The sequence below is a fragment of the Furipterus horrens genome, unplaced genomic scaffold, assembly GCF_987537825.1.
Source record: "Furipterus horrens unplaced genomic scaffold, mFurHor1.1.pri manual_scaffold_3, whole genome shotgun sequence".
Taxonomy (NCBI): domain Eukaryota; kingdom Metazoa; phylum Chordata; class Mammalia; order Chiroptera; family Furipteridae; genus Furipterus; species Furipterus horrens.
In genome coordinates, this window is record NW_028327173.1 from 167,548,221 (window position 1) to 167,562,195 (window position 13,975).

The 13,975-nt window shown below is 50.0% G+C and overlaps 1 protein-coding gene across 5 annotated transcripts in view; it reads left to right on the top strand.

Annotated features, from left to right (window-relative positions):
* The first annotated feature begins 263 nt into the window (after positions 1–263).
* ANKDD1A (ankyrin repeat and death domain containing 1A) overlaps positions 264–13,975 on the top strand; it is a 39,893-nt gene continuing 26,181 nt past the window's right edge. For all 5 annotated transcript variants that reach the window (XR_016510061.1, XR_016510060.1, XM_090272033.1 and 2 more), the window contains exons 1-4: positions 264–325; positions 3,703–3,806; positions 5,737–5,835; positions 10,444–10,542. Coding sequence is in view for 3 of the 5 variants with exons in the window: in XM_090272033.1 (XP_090128159.1) it covers positions 292–325; positions 3,703–3,806; positions 5,737–5,835; positions 10,444–10,542 (336 nt within the window). In the remaining 2 variants the exon portion in view is untranslated. The remainder of the gene's footprint in view (positions 326–3,702; positions 3,807–5,736; positions 5,836–10,443; positions 10,543–13,975) is intronic.

Consider the following 13,975-nt stretch of genomic DNA (forward strand, 5'->3'; position numbering starts at 1 on the left):
GGCCCCGACCCGCCGGACACGGGTGGGCAGGACCAGGGAGCCCGAGGAGGGACGGGCATCCTGGACCGGGATGGAGGTGGGCGGGGAGAGGCCGCAGAGCTGCGCCCACACGGTCCCCAGGGGCTGGGGCAGGGGCGAGGCGTCTGGAGGAGCGGCTGCCGCCCACTCCTCGAAGCTCCCTGCCGCAGCTCCGCGCCCCCTCCCCTCCGCTGCCGGGCCCCGCCCCGGCGGCCGCGCGGCTGGAGGGTTGGCGCCGGGCCGGGGCGCGCACAGAGGCTTCGGAGCGGAGGCATGGGGGAGCACCTGCCTTGGGAGACCGACGGCCGTGAGTCAGTGGCGCTGTGAGGCCGGGGGTAGCGGGGTGCGGAGCGGGCAGAGGCCGAGAGCATCCCCGCACCCCTGCGGGGGCGACCCAGGCTGGGATTGGCACGGTCCGCGTACCCATCTCTGTCTCGGGCTCCTTTGTGGCGCCAAGAGGAACGCGCACCAGGCCGAGGGCACACTGGCCGCGCGCCTGAGACAATAGCTAGAAATAAGATGGTAATGCGAGCCTTTATTGAGTACTTACTTTGTGTGCCAGGCCGAGCCAGGACAGGCACGCCATTTGATCTTCACAGCGGCCCTATGGATAGGACCTATTGTGATCTCCCTTTTTGCCGAAGAGAAAGCTGAGGCACAGGGTGGTGAAATAAATGGCCCAAGGGCACACAGTCGTTAGTAGTAGACATACTGAAGGCCTCAGCCTCCCCAGCATGTCAAGGCTGGGTGGCGAGTGGAGACCTTATCAGACAGAGAAACCAAAACCCAGAGAAGAGCTGTGGTGGGCCACCGGCGGGATAAGGGCGCCTCAGAGCCTCGCTCAAGGAGTGTGCCCAATGCTGGGGCCTCGAGGTCAGGCAGCAGCAACCGTTTGGGCATCAGCTGGCCTTAGAGGCTTTGGCTGGGAGTGGGGTGAGAGGGATGGTGCCAGTGTCATCACTGGGATGGGGGATGGGGTGAGGGGCTCTATCATGGTGCTGACTGATTCAAAGGGTACAGATTCTTCCTGGGGCACAGGAGCTTATGATCAGGACCTTAACTATGCACAGCAAGGTGCATTGGGTGTGTGGGATGGAATTCTGAGCAGAAGACCCAGCCTGGCCAGAGGTTCAGAGGCCAGAGTGCAGTGTGAACTTGACGTGGCCATAAAGAGTATGCACGGGTGGAGGTGGATGGAAGAGATCAGACTTGATTTTACTGGCGCTATGTAGGGTCTGCTTGCTCACACAAACCAGACTGCTCCCTCTGGGTTTCAGCTAGGAGAAAGGGAGTCAGAGCTGGAAGAGATCTCTTCAGATCACATTCTTCATTGTCCCCCAATTTTACAACTGAAGAAATTGAGACCCTCCCCCAGGGGGACGTGACTAGCCCAGGATCTTGCTTCCAGAAAGTGACAAAGTGGCTACTAGAAACCCAGCTTCTCTAAGCTCACACATGAAGTGCCAGCTCTTTTCCCAAACCTGGATCGTGGCAGCTTTCAGCCAGGAGGTTAAAGAAAGAAAAGCTGGGGACACAGTGCCTCCTGGAAAAATCAGAGCTCTGAGAGGGGCCCGTCCAGAGAGCCTTCTCCTCACCAGCAGGAAAGGCAGCTTCCTTTGGAATGGGGGGAGGCTGGAGCTATGAATGTGGACAGCACCTGGAAGGCATGTCTTCTCCACCCCTAAAGTGGGGACAGGAAGCTGCCTTCCCCTGGGGAATTTTTTCCTGTCATTTACCTGAGCTTAAGGGTTGGTTTTGCAATGGGCTGAGTCTTAACTGAGGCATCGTTGTATAGTTCAAAGGCCCCTGAAGAGATTTAATGATTTCTGTGTCATGCGTTCATTCAGGAAATATATGCCAGGGCCTGATTTTGAGGATACAGTAGTTAACAAATCAGATAAAAATCTCTCCCCTCAGGGGCTTATAATGGGGGAAGCAGACAATAAATTAAAATATGTAAATATAGCACAGCAGGTGGTGAGAGGTGCTATGGAGGAAAATAATGCAGGGAGGTGGGTAGGGAGGGTACTTTCCTTGGTTGGGGCTTCGCTGGTTCAGACAGCCCTGAATGAAGGAGGCCTGACCACTTTCAGGTCTTTGGTCACCAGAATGTAACTTCTGACCCTTTGCCTTGGAGGAATAATAGTGACGATGATTATGGCACTGTTTGCCAGACACCGTTTGATATATGAGAAAACTGAGGCACAGGATAAATTAAGTAACTAAGTCATACAGCTAGGAAATGACTCAGCCAGAGCTGATTGCCCCAGGGGTAGCAGCCCGAGGAGGTCCACAGGTTGTATCTATGAAGCATCAGAAAGCCCAAGACCCTCTCCCATATCAAGGAAGCTATGTAGAATTTATCAGGAAAAACAAACTGATGGCAGGCCTGCCTGTCACTTCAGTGCATCGTTAGCCTGCCCTGCCAGACGCTGGCCACCTGTCCCTAGATAGACAGAGAGGCTGGGTTTGGACATTCACACTGGACCACTCATGCAGGATGTAGGTTTGGCAGCAATACAACCACAAGATTACCTCCCTGTAACAACTGTGCAGAGGGCCAGGGTATATTTGTCCCTTGTGTTAATTTCTCTAAACTTTTCTGGAGGAGGGATGGGCATCTATTAGCCTGGATATTATTAGTTTCATTCATGGAAGCAGAGTTTTATGGATTCCTCCCTGTGCCCAGCTTTGGGCCTGCTGTGAGCTTTGGGTGGATTGGGAAGGGTCTGGTGTGGCCAGGGCCCCCAGGGAGCTTAAGGTCCAGCCAAAGAGATTGGACATCCTCACAAGCTAAGAACAGTCAGGATGACAGCAGCATGGTGGTGGTGGTGGGGTCACCAGGCCTGATTCCTCCTGACTTGGCCGCCAACCCTCTAAGCCCACTGCTGCCCATGGCAGAGAAGCGCAGAAGTTCTCTCTAGTCTGAGACTATCTTAAAGTAAAGGTGCAATGATGAAGGTGGGAAGTGTGCAGAGAGGTCACAGAGAAGGCAAGTCAGGTGGGTCCCTAGTTGAGAGAGGAGAGAGGTAGAGGGGGAGGGATGAGGACAGTAGATCCTGGCTGTTTTCTACATAACACAGCTATCAGAAAAAGGCAGCTATCGACTCCAGGGGGAATGAAGTCCATTCCCTTCCTAAGAGCAGCCCTCGGTGCGAAGACACGAAACCTGGATGATAGGGTACCTCTGAGGGGTGAGGGGCACACACTTAGCTCCGTGGATGGTCTTGCCCGTGGTCTCTCATCTTCAGGGTTTTACTGAGTCCTGGCCATGTGGACATGTGGCGAGTCAGAAGGAAAAGCAACCTACTCTGGCTAGGTAGATCAGTTGGTTAGAGCATCATCTCAATATGCCAAAGTTGTGGGTTCGATCCCCAGTCAAGGCACATACAAGAAGCATCTAATGAATGCATCAATAAGTGGAACAACAAACTGATGTTTCTCTCCCTCCTCTCTATCTAAAATCAGTAAGTAAAAATTTAAAAAAAAAGAAGGAAAACAACTTGCCTGGGGAAGTCCGAACATAGAGATAGAGAAGAGGTATCTTCCCCTCCACCCCCACCCTCTGTTCCTCTGGAAGACCTGGGCCCAGGAAACATTCAGGACCAGGGAGGGTCTCTCCACTGTTCCTTGTCATGCTGTGTGGTGACCTCCCCTCATCCCACACCCCCTTCTCCCCCCTAGTGCTTCCTCTGGAGAGGCAGCTCCACGAGGCTGCCCGCCGGAACAACATCGGGAGGATGAAGGAGCTGATTGGGAGAAGAGTCAATGTCAGGGCCAGAAACCAGGTGTGTAAACAGGCTCCTCCCACTCGGGCTGGATGGGGACATCTCCACTGAGGAGGGACAGTTCATGGAGCCCACATTTGCATGTGTTAACTTGAGTGACACTCAGGATTCTGAGCCAGGCTTGAGCAATTCCAGTTTATAGTTTTAACCCCCATGACCCATCTGAAAATCATGCCCAAGGAACAAAAGTTAGAATCAGGACACCAGGGAGTCAAAGGTCAGGAGTAAGAGGCTGGCAGATAGGTTGATAAGGGCAGACACTTGGAGGGATAAATGTGGAGTGGTGTCTCTGGTCAGAAGTCCAGCAGTTTGAGACCAAGAGAAACCAAACCAAAAGAGGCTGAGTATACACGAGGCAGCAACTTAGCTTAATTCTCTAGGGGCCCTCGATGCCCACTGAGTGTGTAAAGCTGCTATGGACCCCCGCTTGCCCTTGGGGACTCAGAGACCAGGCTGGGAGGCAGACTAGCCCCGCTGACCGGGCCTCAGGGAAGGCTGCAGGTGAGGTGGTCCATGACTGCTTGGGAAGGGGACAGAGGGAAAAGCCATTCCTTCTGGTGGGGATACTGAGGATAGGTAAGCATCATTTCCCCACCGGGGGCACTGGCCATCAGGAGCACCTTAGGGGAGGTGAGAGCTTGGGTCAGTGGAGGCTGAAAGGGTTGGGTACAGGATTTCTGACTGCAGCAGCAGCTTCTCACTTGGGGTGACACAACAGGGGGATGACCTGGGTCTTCAGAGCCTTCCTGGGACTCAGTAATAGTCACAGGAATTCTGAGGGTTTCAGAATGCTTTGGTTTTCAGAACACTTGTCTGCCTGTTTCCTGGGGGCCTCACTCACCCCTGGAGGTGAGGAGGGCAGAAAGTATTGGTCCTGTTCATATCTTGAGGCAGGCACAGAGGGGGCAGCAAGTCATCTTGGGTCACACAGCAAGTTATTGGTGACTGCAACCTTGGTCTCAATTCCTGGATAAGCACAGCAAGAAAGCATGGACTTGTTGGATGATAGGCTGCTAATGCCAGACCTGTTCATTCATTCACTCACTTACTCATTGATTCATTCAATCAATAAGTATTTACGAAGGGCTTGCTTGTCTGTGCCAACGCTGTGCTAGGTGCTAGGGACCGAGCAGAGCCCACTGCAGACATGATGCCTGCCCTCTTGGAGCTGGTAGTCTGGTGGGGCGGGACTGACATTAAACAGAGTACCACAGATAATTCATTCCCACTGTGATAAGTTGGGAGCATGTGGGGACCGGAGGGACCCGCCCTACCTGAGGAGTCAGAGAAGCCAGTGAAGGACAGTGTTCTAGGCAGAGGCGACAGCCTGGGCAGAAGCCTTGAGGAAGGAACAACTGGTCCCCAGAGACACCACACAGAAAATCCGTGTTTCCTTTCATGGTCCCCTCACAAGCAGAAAACTATGGAGGGATGCTGGCTTCCCCCAGACCCCTCAGATGAGACCAAGGCCAGAGACCATGCTGAACTGCCAGGGTGGTCTGAGAATGAGGTGAGGGGATCAGTCCCCTTCAGCCCCATTCTGAGGGGAGGAAGGGACAGAACCCTGCCTCTGGGGGCCCTCAGCGACTAGGGGAATAATCATAGGCCGCAGGAACAGGCTTAGAGGGGGAAGCCGGCATTTCTGAGAAGCAGCGGCACGCAGGGCCAGGCCCTGTGGTTTGTCCCCAGAACAGTAGGAGCTGTGAAGAGTTTTAGGTGGGGGACAGATGGGTCTAGTTGTTGTGTTTTACTACATTCATGTCAGCTGCCGCTGTGTGGAGGAGGAGGGGGCCAGAGTGGGGCTGGTCACCAGAGCCAGCAAAGGCCCTTCCTCCTGCAGACTAGCCTCCTGGCCGGGTGGTGGGGAATGTGTGGGTGTTGGGCCAGACAGTCAGCCAGCACCTCACAGGAGTCCTCTCATTCCCGGCAGGTGGGCAGGGTGGCCCTGCACTGGGCCGCAGGTGCAGGGCACGAGCAAGCTGTGCGGCTGCTTCTGGAGCATGAGGCTGCTGTGGACGATGAGGATGCGGTATGGGACCTCTGTGGAGGCGTGTCTATGTATGCACGTCTGTCAGTCTGTCTCAGGGTAGGTGAGGGGCATCGGAGCTCACTCTAGATCTATGAGCCAGCTGTCGTTGCCAGGGTAGCTGGTGATACTCAGATGTGCAGGGTGGGCAGGGAGTCGGTCTTTAAGGGCTTGTACGCTGCACTGATCCCATTTATCCCTTGCAGTTATAAAGATCTCTCCATTTTCAAGGACCTTTCAGTTCTCAGCCTTTTCTTTTTTCTTTCTTTCTTTTTAAACTTCTTAAAAAATGCTTTTATTTATTTTTAGAGAGAGGGGAAGGGAAGGAGAAAGAGAGGGAGAGAAATATCAATGTATGGTTGCCTCTTGCCTGCCCCCAACTGGGGACCTGGTCCACAACCCAGGCGTGTGCCCTAATTTGGGAATCAAACTGGAAATGCTTTGGTCTGCCGACTGGTGCTCAATCCACTGAGCCACACCAGCCAGTGCCAATTCTCAGCCTTTTCAATTCCTCCTGAAATCATTCATGTGAGCAAGGAGAGATATAGATTGTAGAATAGGTCATAGTGTGGGTTATTAAAGGCTTTATTAGTAAAGTCATCAGGAAGCAATTCTCTCATGATATGCCACAAGGTTCTCTCTTGGCTAATTGTTTAACCAACATTTTGCATAAAGACTAACAGTCTTACTTAACCAATTGGCAGACAGCACATTGCTGAGATAGAGCACTGAAGAATAACAGGTTTGGGGAAAGGGTAGAATCTGACAATGACATTTGACAGGGATGCATTTAAGAGCCTAAATTTAGCCCTAGTCAGTGGTTCAGTTGGTTGGAGTGTTGTCCCATACACCAAAAGTTTTTGGGTTTGATCCCCAGTCAGGGCACATACCTAGTTTGCGGGCTCGATCCCTGGTCGGGGTGCGTAAGGGAGGCAACCAATTGATGTTTCTCTCCCACATGTCTCTCTCCCCCTGTCCCTCTCTCTCCCTTCCACCCCCTTCCTCTCTCTAAAAAAAAATCAATAAAACATATCCTCACGTGAATTAGAAAATATATATATTGGAATAAACCCATAGGTATCACATTATAATTTAAATAATTATCATTATTTAGACAATTATCATAGTTGTTTTTCTTTATAACCTAAAATTCCTTTAAATGCACCTATAATTAAAACTGTTAATGGTATTAGTAAAACTGAAGTAAAATTATTTGAGAGCAAATTTAAAAAAAAGAAAAAATGAACCAAACAAAAATTATAAACCTCTCGGCAGATACTTATCATTCATGGGAATACTTTTCTTTGTCCTGGCCCCTCTCTGCTTCCAGGCCCCACCACGAGGAGGGCTTGGTTACAACCTACCTCCCCACTCCTCCCTGCACCTGCTTAGGCCTCATACAGAGGTGACTCTGGAAGGAGAATGTCTGGGATCCTTAGTCTGAGTTTCCCAATAAAACCCTGGAACCTCTTTGGTCAGGCCTTTGCCCGTAAAGACTCCCACTCTCACCACTGTGCTCTGTGATTTCTTCCTTGAGGGACTGAGTGAGAAAAGACGATATGAGGGAGAGTAAAAGAGAGCTTTCATAGATCTGTTTTCTTTGCAAATAGCAATTAATATATCTTGAAAAATAAGAAGGCTGGTGGGCGTGCCTCCTTTAGTAACAGGACGGTGGAGGAGACACTGGAGAAGGGAAATCTGTTGTCAGTCTTTAGTGATATGTCACCGGGCTCTGTCCTGGGACATGCCTGGAACTAGGACTGTGAGGTATCCCTGGGGTTCCCAATGGCAGGAGGCTGTGGCTTCTGTGACTCTCCTCCACCAGCCAGGAGCCTTGACCCTTTTAACTCCTAAGCTCCTGTGGGCTCTCCCCCCAGGACTCTGCCCTATGCTTATTCATTCTCTCCCTCACCCAGCCAGTCCACAGTTACTGATGTTCTACCAGGCGCTGAGCTCTGAGTCAGTGCTGGTCTCCTAGCTTCTCTGCTCTGGCTAAGACCAGCTCCAGTACCCCTCTGAGGTGCTATGGCAGGTCTGACACCTTCCCTGAGATTTCAGGAGGAAAGTCTTAAATTCTTGTGGTCACTGCTGGCTCTTACTTTCAGCTTCTGCTCCATTTTTACTGTCCTCTTGAAATTTTGCAAAAAACCCTTTGTCTCTCATAGATGCGGAGACTGTTCGGAAGGTTGCCAGATGGGAAATAGGTTGGGAGGGTGAGTGAAAAAGGTGAAGGTATTAAGAAGCACAGATTGGTAGTTACGGAGCAGTCACAGGGATGTCAAGCACAGCACAGGGAACACAGTCAGTAAGACTGTAATAACTGTCCTGGCCGGTGTGGCTCGGTGGATTGAGCACAGGCCTGGGAACTGAAAGGTTGCTTGTTTGATTACCAGGCAGAACATACATGCCTGTGCCAGGTCCCCAGTTGGAGGCATGCAAGAAGTTTCTCTTCCTCTCTCCCTCCCTTCCCGTCTCTCTAAAATAAATAAATAAAATCTTAAAAGTATATATTGTAATAACTACAGGGTGGGGCAAAAGTAGGCTTACAGTTTTTCTTATGGAAAATAATACAATAATTAATAAATAAGGCAGGAATCAACTATGTTTTACATACACCTGTAAACCTACTTTTGCCCCACTTGGTATGTATGGTTGTCAGTGGGAACTAGATTTATCAGTGATTGCTTTGTAAGTTATATAAATGTCTAATCACTGGGTTGATCAAACACCTGAAACTAATATAATACTGGATGTCAACTGTAATTGAAAACTAGAAAATTATTTTTAAAAATAACTCTTTGTCTCTACCCTGGCATCACCGCTAACATGGATCTCAGTTCTTCTCCCTGATTTCCATAGAGACCCCACACACAAGGCTTTTGGTGTGGGACGGGCCATCCAAAGTGAGAGATGAAGGGGATTCACATGAAAACAGTGTAAAAATCTTAAAATTCTCTCTTTACATTCCTGTTCTTTAAATCCCTTTGTTACTTCCCCTGTCTTGGGCTCAGCCTCTGCCCCCACACTCTCCTTCGGTGCTGCCCTTGTCTTCTGCCGCCCCTGCCCCAGTTTCTAAAGCAGAGCTATGAAACTCTTTTTGGATGTTCAGGTGCCTGCTGATCAGTCAGTTCCCTCTGGGTTTCACCTTTCACCCCAACCGCTTGTCAAAGCCTTTACCTATACACAGTACCTAAGAGGAATTCTGGTGCCAGACACTAAGACCCCTTTTCCTGTCACCCATTCTCGTGGAGCCAGTGGGGAGGCAGCTGTGACCGTACAGGTGCTGGGATGTCCCCCAACCCCCATTCAGGTCCAGACTGAAACTGAGGCTGATTCAGGACTTGGAGCTGGCCAGCCCTGACATCTCACCCCTCCCTGCCCTGGGACCTAGGAGCTGGAGTGTGCTGGGGTCGGAGCAGATAGGGGCACACTGATGCCTTGGCTCCTCATGAGGTGGGCTCTGAAGTTTTGCTTCCAGCTGGACAGGGGAGCATTTGCTCCTTATGATGGGGGTGGGGTGGGGTGATTTTTTGGTTCCTCAAAAGGAGGCCACAACGGTGGGCTCACTCTGTGTATGACAGGCCTTTGGCTTTGCTGGGGAACCTAGAGCCATATTTCTGGTCTGTGAACAACACCTGACTTACAGGCACATTTGGGGGTGCCAAAAACGGAGGGAAACCAACAGAGCCTCTAGGTCAAAAGTGGTGATGGTCCCCTAGGCCTGTGTTCTGCTTGCACCTGGTTTGGTACCACCACAGTCAAGGAGAGACTGTGAGAAATCATCACAGGGGCTGGCTAGCTGTTGATGCATCCTGGGAGGTGACTTTGGAGGCTTAGGGGTGCTCTTCACAGTGCAGGGCAGACTCAGGGGCAGCGGGGCGAGGGCTGCCCTCAGATGCATGAGGACCAGGGTCAGTGAAGGAGCTCTGATGACCCTGGAGCACTCCGCAAATGTTGAGGAAGAGCATCCTGCAAACGTGCCGGGCGCCAGCAGAAGGCCCAAGCATATTCTCAGTTGCTCCAAAGGGCCAGTGGGTGCAAAGCACAGGGATGCAGAGCTCAGTAGAGTGTAGGGAGGGACTTTGTCATGGTGAGCAGCATTTGACGGTGCAGTGGCTGTCTTGGTGCGGTGGCGAGGTGCTGTCCTGGCACATGTGCTCACTTACACCATCAGCCTGAAGGATGTTCTGCCTGAGATTCAAATAGTTGATTCTCAAATGCCAGCCCAGGAGGAGGTCTTCACCAGTCACAGCATATCAGAAAATAAGAACCATGTAATGTAGTTTTCATGAAAACTGTATGTGGAAAAGAGTATATTCTGAGATTGACTCCTTCTAAATTGCTTCTGTTAAAATGGTCCCTTTTGATGAAATGATGGTGATAGTAGAGAGCATCTGTTTTATTAAGTTTTATTCAGCACCCCTAGCCCCACAGAAGTTTGCAATAGTATATCGCCCTTTATTTTTAAAATATTTCCTGGACTTTCAATTCCTAAAGCTGCAAGCTCCTTGGCCTGGGTGGCACTTACAGTCCCTTATGGTTGTATGGTTCTGCACTGTGGCCACGCCTCCTCACATTCTCCTCCCTCCTCCCTTATGTCCTCTCCCCTAGTTTGGGATGAATGCAATTCTCCTGTCCGCCTGGTTCGGCCACTTACAGATTCTTCAGATCCTGGTTAACTCGGGAGCCAAGATCCACTGTGAGAACAAGGTAAGGCCTCAGCTGGCAGCCCACTTGACCTCTACTGCCCCTGGCCCCTCTCTTCCCCCTGCCCTGAAACTGCACAGGCCTGCCCCTACCTCTGCCACTTGCCCCATCGCTGCCCCCTTTGGCCCCCCACATGCCTCTGCCTGCCCCAGCTTGCCAGCTGAGTTCAACCCCTATGAATCTGGGACCCTCTCTGCTCCCACTGGTGCTGGGAGAAGGGACTGAGAGGTACCTCTTCCATCAACATAAACACTTTTTTCCTGATGCCCACCCTGTCCTCTACCACTCTGATGTCAGGACAGTTGCCAGTTGTCTGACCAGCCTCCTTACTCACAGATGACAATACAAGTAACACCTTCAGCGGGTAATAGGAAGATTAAATGAGAGGGAGGTGGGGCCTCCTTCCAACTCCCCTAGGCCCTGCCTCCCTGTGCTCAGGATGGAGGGAGAGGAAGAAAGCACTGGTTACCAAACTCTGGGATCTTGGGCAAGTTACTTTACCCCCCCGAGTCTCAGTTTTCCCCTCTGGAAATGGGGATGCTAGTACTCACCTCCGAGCTGCGGGAGAAGCAAGTGCAGTGCTGTGTGTAAAGTCCCTGGCGCCGTGTCCAGCATGTCAGGGGGCCCAGCAGTCCCTCACAGCTCACTGGTGTGTGCTGTGGTGTGAGCGAAGAGGTCCCAGCCAGCCAGAGCGCCTGGAATCCCTGCATAGTGGTGCTAAATGCAAACATCTTGGCCAAATGCTATCATCAGGGGTTCTCAACCTGGGTCCTTAGAATTCAGGGATCTGGGGATTTGGATGGGGAAAGAACATTGCTTGACAATTTAGCATTTCTTTCAGTGATGAATGATTGCAGGATGGAAGTGTCATGGTCTCTTGAGGCCAAGGCTGGAAAGTCACATGGGCTACTACATTCTATTGCTCAAAAGCCATCCCAGGGCCGGCCTAGATTTGGGGGATGGGGAATATTGGATTCCCCCTCTTGACAAGTGTGGTACAGTCCCATCACTTAGGGTGTTTTCAATGGTGGCAAGGATAGCTGTGGCCATCTTTGCAAACAGTGCACCCAGTCTTACTTTCTATCCTTTGTTCAAAGTCCTCCCCAAAGTATTCGATTCACCTCTAGAAGAGCTGAGCCTTGTGTTGGGTCACATGACCGTTCGTTATTCCTGTCTGCTCAGCCTGAAGCTTTCTCTTTCCCTGCCTTAACCTTGCCAATCATTGGTGATATTTAAAGTTTTACTACATTATAGACTGCATTAAAATTTCATCAGTTTTTTCATTAATATTCTACAGTGCATTTAGTCTTCTTGTCTCCCTAGTCTCTAATCTTGTGACAATTTCTCAGTCTTTCCTGGGTTTTTACAACTTAAGTACTTTTGAAGAGTACTGGTCAAATATTCTATAGAAAGTCCTTCATTTTGGTTTGTCTTATGATTAGATTAGGTTGACAGAATTTTGGGAAGAAGAGCACAGCGGTCCAGTACCTTTCTCAGCCCCTGCTGTCAGGGGCAGACGACATTGTTGTCAGTGAGAAACCAGACTGGGTGTTAGACTGGTGGTGGGGTCAGCCAGACCTTGGTTCAGCAACCTCAGTACTTGAGTTCTCGTTAAAAAAGAATTCACAGCCAAGACTCAAAGTATAAGAGAAAGTTTATTTAGAACAGAAGCAAAAGAAGGGGGCCCTTGGAGCATAGGAGAGAAAAGAGTGAAGATATATGCCTGGGGAGGGAACATGCTCCTGAGGGGGAGGGCTCTGGGGCCTCATCCTAAGGGCTTTTAAGGGTGGAGATTTTAGGTGAGGTTCCAGGGGCAAATTTCAGTAGAATAATCATCAGCTTTCTAGGGGTGTCCTTTCAGGGTAGTGGTTTGCAATCATTGGTCAGGCCAGGGCAGGGGGCATTCGTCAATGCAGTTGGTCTTGAGGTCAGGCTGCTTGTCTGGCTTGGTGTTTTTCTGGGCCTGGAGCTGAAACACAACTGAGGCCTAGATGTTATCCCTAGGGGTTAATGCTTAAGGGAGTGGTCATGCCAGGGCTTGCATGGGGGTTCTGTGAGGCTATTCTCCTGTCCTTCGTTCCTCCTCTAAAGGGGCCTACGACATGACCAGTGACATGCCAGGGGAGGAAAGGTCAGGCGAGGGTCCAAAGCGCACAACCAGTGATATAAAAGATCATGCAGTATTCTAGGGGCAGGAAGGTTACCCTGTGGACGAGGTCCTTGTTTTCCCAGGTTTGCCTGTTGCTAAGCACCTGGGGCTTTTTGCCCTGGTGACCTTCTGTACCTCGCCCACAGTCCTTGCTCTGTTCATGACTAATTGCCTACCACAACATCAACATGATTTGTCACTGGTAGCAATACTTTGATCCAATTCTGACACTGATTCCTATGTGTGTGTTTTTTCCATGCCACCAGGTAATTAACTCAATTCTCCGCAGACACTGACCTGGCGTCCCAAAGATTTAACTCAGCTCTGACGCCATCTACCTGGAGACAGAGTCAGATTCCACAGTTAAGCTCCACTTCAGATGCCAATCCCAAGTTCAGGCTGTTATTTGGGCTTCCCACAAACCCCTCTCTAGGTTTGAATAATTTGTTATAGTGGCTCTCAGAACTCAGAAAGCTCATTTACTTACTTGATTACTAGTTTATTACAAAGAATATTAAAGGATATAAATCATCACTAACCAGATGAAGAGATACATAGGGTCAGGTCCTGGGCAAAGGAGCTTCTTGTCTTCGTGGAGTTTGGGGCCCAGCACATGGATGCCTTCTTGTTCACCAACCCGGAAGCCCTTTGAACCCCCTCCTTTTGTGTTTTTTTGGAGACTTCATTACATAGACACGATTGATGCGATCCTTGCCATTGGGGCTTGCTTCAACCTTCTGTCCTCTCCTTTCCTGCATGTCAGGGGTGGGACTGAAAGTTTAAACACAGTTGGTTCCCCAGGCAACCAGCTCCTGTCCTAAATTACTGAAGGGCTTTTTCAGTCTCATTAACATAACAAAAGACACCTTGATCACTTTCATCACTTAGGAAATTCCAAAGGTTTTAGAAGCTCTGTTCCAGGAACATGGACAAAGGCTAAATATATATTTCTTATTATAAATCACAATATCGCTTTTGGTCAGTTAAAGTAATGTTGGCCAGGTTTCTCCACTGTAATGTTAGCATTTTCCCCTTTCCATAATCTATGGTTAGAAACTCTTTGTGGTTTTAATTTGCATTTCAGTATGACTAATGATGTCAGATATCTTTTCATGGGCTTATTTTTCTTCCATATATCTTCTTTGATGTCCAAGTTATTTTTTAATTGTGTTAAGTTCTCACTGATGAGTTTTTAGAGTTCTTTATAAATTTTGGATGCATTCAAGAAGAAATTACAGACACCAGTGTACTTACCTTTAAGTACTTCAGCATACATATCATTAACTA